Consider the following 8,699-nt stretch of genomic DNA (forward strand, 5'->3'; position numbering starts at 1 on the left):
TACCGTGTTAGTTTTGTCAATCAGTTTCAGTCATTTTACACAAATGCAAGATCATTTGTCACGACATTAGAGACATTTTCAAGTCATCAATGTACAAGTCAAAGTCAAGTCACAAATCACAAGAACCCAAGTCAGGTCTCAAGCCTTCTCTTCATGCATCAGGTCAAGTCTCAAGCAATTCAAATTGTGAGAAAGAAAAGGCCCAGAGTGCTCGGAAGTTTAAACAGGTGTGATTGTGATGAAGATGCTCTTTGCTGGGGATCACAAAAGTAAAAAAGAAAATTCAATGCACTCTTCTGGCAAAAAGTTGAAAAGCCTTTATTGAGATGACCATTGTAACGCAAGCGCATGTTTAAATAACGGGGGGATACAACCCAGCTTTATTTTAACATGCACTATACTAAACTTTTTGGGTCAAGAGTGTCTTGACCTTTTTTAAATTCAAATTGTGATTTGAATCTGAGTGACTTGAGTCTAAGCCATGTGACTCAAGTCCCCACCTCTGGTCCACACTGTAAATCTGAATCTGCTCACCTTAGTTTCACAATGTGCATATTGTTCTACCAAATTTGGACAGAAAATTGGAAAGGTCAGATCCATAACACCCATGGTCTGGTCCAGTTCACTGGACAGTCTGCAGTCCTCATCAAACCTGGATGTGTACAGCATCAGCATGTCCAATGGGGGAAAAAATCATGCAAATGTGCAAATTTCCTGAACTAGGCATCTTGCGCGCTATGCGCGCTTGATTCCTAGGCTCGCCCGCTACGCGGCCTCGCCCAGCTGGCCCTGCAGCTCGCATACGCAGCTTGGCCACTGCGCGGCCGAGCCTAGGAATCGAGCATGCCTAGCGTGCGAGATGCCTAGTATTATACATCATCATCATCAGTATATGAATGGGGCTCTGTCTGTTTCTCTGTCTCTCTGTCCCACTGTGATGTCATAAATCTCACTGTGACATCATCAGTGATGTCATAAATCCCACTGTGACATTATCAGTGATGTCATAAATCCCAGTGATGTGTGACATCATCAGTGATGTCATAAATCCCACTGTGACATCATCAGTGATCAGTGAGGAATTTATGACATCACTGATGATGCCATTTATGACATCACTGAGTAATTCACTGATGATGTCATTTGGCTAAAGGAATAAGTGCATGGTAGTTAGCTTGGAGTTGAATAATTGCACACTTTGTAGTTTGTAGGTACTGATGAATACATGTGGCCAAACCACTGACTTCAAACTGACCTAAATATACCTATTAGGTATTTAGGTCAGTTTTAGGAAGGCTACTGACTGTTTGTCCCTCTCTCGCTCTCTGTCCCGTGCGCGTGCCAGCCGCCAGCAGGTTTTCGCACGCGCCGCAGCGCTCCAATCAGAGCGCAGTTTGCCCAGAAGCGTCTCGTTGCCATGCGCAGTTCTCCAGAAACTCAACTCAGCACTGCAGAAACTGACCTCTCTTGCAACGTAAGTGAGTTCTACGAAAACTTCTTTACTCCTATAACTTTAAAAATGTGTCTTGTAGGCAAGGAAGGGTGATATAAGCAGTCTCGCTTTGAGCAATGCCCCGGTTATTTCTTGAACATTGAAATGAATGTTGTTTTTGGTTGTTGCCAGAAATTGCTGCAAAGAAAATTTCTTTGCATGGGCATGCCATGGGCACTGGCCTGGGTAGCCGGGCCGCACACCGTCACCAACACTGATAAAGTGCACACTGCACAGTCTGCACACGACGTTATTTTGTGACCAGAAGCATTTTGCAATTTGCACATCGTCTTCTTGGTGGCCTCTGTCACCGGAAGTATACGGCTCTGGTCACCGGCATCCCGGCAGCTGTACGGTAGCAACCCGGTTGGAGACAGACCACGCCTCCAGCAGTAGTACCGCAAGCTCGTGCTGTTGCTCTTGGTCCTACAGCCAATCCCAGTCGAGGGAACAGCCGATAAATTAGCATGCCACCAATGATAACGCCTATGCAAATACCCGGCTGACTGCATTGTCCCGGACGGTTTTTAGCAGAAGCTACCAGATTTGTCTGTCAGTTGTTGCAGCACAGTGAACGTAGGCGACAGAGAGAGCGCGTGTGTATTGTGGAGACTGGACTAAAACTTTAGTGAAGCATCAGTACCGTGGACTCTATGGTGGACTTGGATTTTCTGTACAACATGACATTTGAGGAACTAAGTGGGGATTATTCTCAAGAAAGGTAAATTTGGCATTTCATTTTCCGTTATATTTGGGGAAACGCCGTTGTATAGCCTATTTCTCAAACTCTTAACACGAATTATCACCAGCCTGTTCAGGTATTAATGTGCAGCAGTATGCAGCAGACTAATGCACGATATAAATTACGTGCTAGAGTCTTTTCAACGCAAATTCCTATTAAATGCACATCGTCCATGCTGCTGCTTGCAGCTTTGCTGTTGCGTGTCGCGAGACACACTTGGACAACAAATACTTGTCTTTCTTTTCAGTCAACAGCGCGAAACGAAGTGTGCAGATTAACTAAATACTAAACGATAAGTTTGCACCGGTTTCAGGTGAAATGTCTCTGAATACCTGAAGTGTAAAATCTGTATTTTTCTTTTCACTCCTGCAGCTATTAAAACGCGATTTACACCGCAAAATTGATCATGTTAGCGTGGCGACAACCGACTCGAACTTCTAAGTTGCACAACCATCTCGAACTTGCACAAGGAAGCCTGACTAGCTAGCAACGCAGCTTATCTAAACTGGGCAGCTTGAACTTGATGTGGCATCATCGTTGTAATGTGGTGGTTACTATCAACTAATGAGTCTCTCTCTGTGTTGGCAGAATGGACACTGTGGCGACGGCGCTGGAAGAGGTGCTCACTTCTGCTCTGCCGCAAGGCTGCATTACAGTCGGCGTCTACGAGGCAGCAAAGTCCCTGAATATGTAAGTGCTGCACGGTTATCTGCAACACGGAGGTCCACACCTCTTATCACACACACTGCATGCTGAGATCTGACACTTTTACGCAGAAATGTGAACTGTGAAGGCTCACTAACCATTAGGCAACGGTTCTACAGTCACATCAGGTCTTCTCCTCCTCACCCTTGGGTTAGGGCCAGCAATTTGATCTTTTCCTTATGCCCCCACACACGTTTTCAGAGGTTAATTTGTCACACTTGACAGGATGTTTACACTCACTGCTTACTCATATTTAAGTCAAAAAAGAGGAGAGTCTAATTATTTTCTTTTTCTTCTACCCTCAGAGACCCTGATAATGTGGTCTTATGCATCCTGGCTACGGATGACGACGATGTGAAAGATGTGGCCCTCCAGATCCACTTCACACTCATTCAGGCCTTCTGCTGTGAGAATGACATCAACATCCTGAGAGTGAACAACACCAGGCGCCTGGCAGAGATCCTGGGTGGTGGAGGAGGTGGAGGAGGAGGAGGAGGAGGAGGGGGAAAGCAGAATGGAGAGCCCATGGACCTGCACTGTGTCCTGGTCACGGTAAGTGTCTATGCTCACCTTCTCTGTTCTATTTTGGTACCAGATGTTGATTACAGATGTGATGTTACAGATGTGATCCTGTAAACCTTTTATCATTTCCGACCCCCCTTTTGCAACTTACAGTTGCCAGTTTTGCACTCTAATTTAAGTAAACTAGCTATTGTACAGTGTTTATCATGGCAATTGCCATTGTATGAAACTGAAGCTGTGTGTATTTCATTTTACAACACGTGTATGAATGAAATGGCATAGCCCTGTAGCTACATTTACTAGGCCAGTGCATGTCAGTTTCACTCAGACTTGCCAGTACATGTTCTCATGCAGGTAGTAAACACTGCCTGCTTCCTCATATGACTTCTGCGGAATTTCAGAAGAGGGAAATTACTTTCATTTGCCTATGCATGGACAGCAGTGAAACTTCCAGATGTTTATAGCCTAATAGTGCTAACATATAAACTGTTTAATAATTCCTTTTTCCCCCTGTCGTATTAATTTTCTCAGAGTCCACACTCTTCAACGTGGAAGGACCCGGCCTTGAGCAAAGTGAGCCGCTTCTGCAGGGAGAGCCGCTGTATGGACCAGTGGGTCCCCATCATCAACCTGCCTGAACGATGAACGTCTTAACAGCCAGCAGCAAAGCCCTGTGAAAGGACTGTTCTCTGCACGGGAGGAATGGCGTGAAACCCTGATGGACACATGACCTCCCTGAGATCAAATCCCATCGCACCGGTGATGGGAAAATAAATCAACATCTAAGTTAATGAATTTGGTGGAAAAAAAAGACCCCACTAGCTACATGTAGATGGGATGTGTTAAAAAAAGATGGGGCGTGCATTTCCACTGGGACATGCCTTGTTGGGAGTTTTTCCTCTGTTGGGAGTTGTGCCTGTCAGCCTTGGCAACCAAGAAGAAATGGCGGGGCACTTTTTATGTATCGTCATGAGGTGGAAAGGAAAAAGCGTCTGTGCTTTTTAATGTGAAGGTGGGCAATGTGCAGAAGGATTGTATGATGTATTCGTTTGGTCAAACCTTTGTGACGACTCAAAAAAGTGGGGAGAGCGAGAAAAGTGAGCTGTTGAGTGGACCACGGCCTACTAGGCCTCTCTCTGCAGAAACAAAGCACTTGCTGAAACACTGGACCTTTGCAATTTCACTTATCTTATTTAAATTGTTGATGTTAATGTTTGCTGTTGCTATTGTTTGAAAAGGGAAGGGCTAGACATCCAATGAAGGTATTCAGTGTTTCCTATTCCTATGCCAACTGTTTTTGCTACAAATAGTTCCATTTTCTTTTTTCTTTTCCTTTTTTTTTTTTTTTTACAATTTAAGTTATTTCTAATGATATTTAAGTGTATTTATGTTTCATTTTGTACTTTTGCTGTTTGCAAAAATATAAATACAAGACACAGATGTATTGTGGTCAATAAAAAAAAGTATTTTTGGAGCCAGAACTGGATGTCTTTTCATTTGGCATTTCTGGAAATGTAGCAAAGCTGAGCTGAATTTGGACCTTCAGCAAACAGTTGTAAAGAGGAGTCACGTGCGACTCGCACAGGGGTCACACTGGCCTCTGTGGCCTCAGTGACATCTCTGAGCTGAAGGGAACAATAATCCCCAGCGCTCGCTGCCGATTGTTCTGCCTCTGTCAGCAGGAACACGTTCATTCATCCACAACGTTTCCCTTTTCACCCAGTCCCTGTGATCTGTTGGGACAGTTTAGGTTGCAATTTCACCAGCTGACTTCCTTGAATAGAGTGCGTGACAATTGCACACGTGTTTGCAAAGTAAAAGAGGCGATATGGTGCAACAATGCATGTATAGCAGATATTGAATTACATTAATTATTACATTATAGAGTGTTTATCCGACACTTTGCATCAGCTATTGCCAGCTCACAGGCAGCTGGAGCCGGTCTCTGGCTGGCTCTGGTCTTGGGAAGAGAGACACTTACTTACTGGAGACCACATGACTGGAATTCCTCAGAATGTTCTGTAAGGGAGACGGTTGCGTAAACCAGTCGCCACTCCTACACTCACGCACCCCCACCCCCCCTTTCCTTTTCCGATTGTGTCACATGCACACCGGTGAACTAGTGTTCACAGCGTCACTGGTTAAAGGCAGGCATTCCCCTTTGTAAGTGCAGAGTCACAATCACGAGAAAAGTAGAGGAGAGGCTCTGACTCATGTTTGAGCTGCTGGACCCACAATGTGATTGACCTTCAGCTTTCATATGAGAGAGATCATATGCTCATATGAGATCATCAATTTGTAGGCAATATAAAATTCTTATGAAATATATCATAAGTAGTCATAAAAGTGATATAACTCTTTGCTCTTCAGTTTTAATTATTTGTTGAAAACGAAATACAGGAAAATAAGAGGTACATTAGCTGCCGGATGTCCCATCATAATCACCACAATAATAACCAGTTATGCTAATGAGGCAATTAATTAAGATAATTTATGCATAAATGAGCCATTTCTATCAACATACTTGTCTTCACATAACATGGGAGGTATTGATATATCCTGATACCCTAAAGCATTAACGTGTTAGGGTAGTTTGAAGAGCACCTGAGTTTCCTCATTAATATGCAGATGATGTATGCAGAGAGGTGTGCCACACCTGCAGTGTAAGTATGATGTTTCTATCATGTATTGTTCCTGATTTATTGTGTTCGGAAGAATGTGTCTACACACAGACAGGTACTGCATACTATATATATATATATATATATATATATATATATGGTATGCAGGACTTTTTGATGTCTGTCTGTGTGTAGACACATTCTTGCAAACACAATAAATCAGGAACAATACATGATATAGAAACATCATACTTACACTGCAGGTGTGGCACACCTCTCTGCATACATTTGCATATTAATGAGGAAACTCAGATGCTCTTCAAACTACCCTAACACATTAATGCTTTAGGGTATCAGGATATATCAATACCTCCCATGTTATGTGAAGAAAAGTATGACATAGCATATTATGGCATGCTCTGAAAATGATTATAATGCACTCAAAACATTAACACCTCATGAGCAGTACCTCAATCAAAGTGTTACCCTGAACTCGAGAGCCTCATTGGGCACTGTGTGAAAGGTTGCCTGGCATGTGACTGCATGGTGTCACACCGACTGGTGTCTTGTCTTGTGGTATTGTCACGATCCAAGGGGAAAGGTTATGTATTTAAGATAGGAGACGAGGAGGGCTGATGTAAGTTGAGTCAATCACAAGGGGTCAAGGTTTATATAGTTTCCCATTTCCATGGAGGAGTCTGCTGGCCATGATCAATCTCTCATGGTGGCAGGTGGTCCCATAGGTCAGTATGGAGGTGCAGCATTGTCAATGCATTTCTGACATGGAGCAGAATCTGATCATGTGTCCACTCGCGGTGTACTTTGGTTGGATCGTCATATATACGGTAACCTGGGCAACGCATTGCATAACCCAAGTCAGTGGTACAATCATCGAGAGTTGTGTTCACTCAATAATGTGCCATTGATTAAGAAAAAGTGCACACCTAACCACACTTAAGATAACATTACTATAAATTCAATTTGATAAATAGGAAAGATCCGGTGCTCAGTTATGGATGAATGATTTGATATGAAAGATGAAATCTACATTTCGAAAGTTGCAACACAACCCTGCAGCCTGACTTTGATGGTCCTATCTGTTGTGTGTATTTCTATGAGCAGTTGGGCCTACCAGAGGTGCCACTATACGGTCTCTATCAGCAGGCACCCACGCCCCCACCCGTCCGCCCGCCACCCTCGCCCTGTGACCCACTCTCCCTCCCCGTCCTCTCCCCCTCCATCAGCACATTCCGACACACTGACACTGTAACTGCCAAGCCACATTTTCATAGCGAGGCACATGGCCAGTGGGGCGGCCATATGCGCCTCTGTCATCTCACATTGTTGCACCGTGACAAACTGGGATTAGTGTAGAGCCTGCGCGCTCTGATGGGCCACATGCTCCATGCCTTGTAAGGGCTTTCATGCTTATGGGGAACATCCTGCTTCTATCATATTAGAGCATCATGGTCACAGCACTCGGGATAGCACTGTGTGCCGTGCTATGTGTTATTAGTTTGCACCACTGCAGACTAAACCGCTGAAGCTAAGTTTGCAGTCAAGTCGTTGTATCTCTAGAGACAATGCATTGCAATCTGCCGCATGGTGCGTATTGCATCTGGGTTTTGTCAATAACTCAGCCAGATGAGATAGTTGTGAGCACTTTGGCTTGCAGTAGTTTGCCCGTGATGCTGAAGGACGTCGTCCGTAAACCTGCACCAATGCACCTGGCCTCCCCTGCAGCAGAGTTTGATTCATCAGGGAACCCGGGAACAATCCGTGAGAAAAAGACAAGAGAGAAAAGACAAATCTATTCGAATTCTAGACAATCCCTACAATAAATAATAGATGGCAATGATGTTTCATCGCTAGCTTCCTTTACGTGTGAGAACAGACAAAATTCAGAATTTTCACAATTGTAAGAAGAGGTGACAATGGATGCTATCCATGTATCCTCTTCCATTGTGTGTAATAGAAAATCCCAGCATGCTGTTGATCCAGCAGCTGGCAGAAGACAAGGTCAGAGAGAGCCAAGTGGCCACCAACAGAGAATGAAAACAAACCTTCGGGCTAAGTAGACATTTTCTCAAAATAGTTCCTCCACTCTCCAAGAGCGGAAATCAGGGTTTGGCACTTTCTATATTTAGCTCTCTTGTGTTCTCTGGCTTGAGACAGCCATGCTGAGAGAGGGCCGGCCGGGTCCATCTTACACTCAGTTAGATATAAATAAATGACCGCTGGGCAAGAACCTAATGACAGGAAACGGCACTGTAGTAACTGTAGTTATCTGCCACTGCCTGGGTCTGTCTGAACTGCAGAGCACAAGAGACCATAGCAGCTCCCAGAGGCAAAATCCTTTGTTGATCTCATGATAGGATAGCTATAAACTATAGACGGTTCAGATTCTGTTTCCTCCTATTGTTCATATGAATAATTGTAGGCCTACATGTAATTGTGAAAATCATCTTTGCTCTGAATATTCTGATTTTCCTTTTATTCTTAGCTTTTCCACTTCCTCTCCTCACCTAGTTCACTTCCTTTACCCCACTTCTTTCCCTAGCTTTACTCCTCACTGATTAGTTATTTTGTTGGCTCCCTCATTGATTGTCCCAATTAA

The 8,699-nt window shown here is 44.0% G+C and overlaps 1 protein-coding gene across 1 annotated transcript; it reads left to right on the top strand.

The window, feature by feature from the left end:
• Positions 1–2,072: 2,072 nt before the first annotated feature.
• gadd45aa (growth arrest and DNA-damage-inducible, alpha, a) lies at positions 2,073–4,788 on the top strand. Its single transcript, XM_083658770.1, has 4 exons — positions 2,073–2,213; positions 2,823–2,924; positions 3,245–3,491; positions 3,993–4,788. The coding sequence occupies exons 1-4, from the start codon at positions 2,146–2,148 to the stop codon at positions 4,104–4,106; spliced, it is 531 nt and encodes a 176-aa protein (XP_083514896.1). The 5' UTR covers positions 2,073–2,145; the 3' UTR covers positions 4,107–4,788.
• Positions 4,789–8,699: the final 3,911 nt, after the last annotated feature.

This window comes from Poromitra crassiceps, assembly GCF_964638095.1.
Source record: "Poromitra crassiceps genome assembly, chromosome: 23".
In the NCBI taxonomy this organism is placed as follows: domain Eukaryota; kingdom Metazoa; phylum Chordata; class Actinopteri; order Beryciformes; family Melamphaidae; genus Poromitra; species Poromitra crassiceps.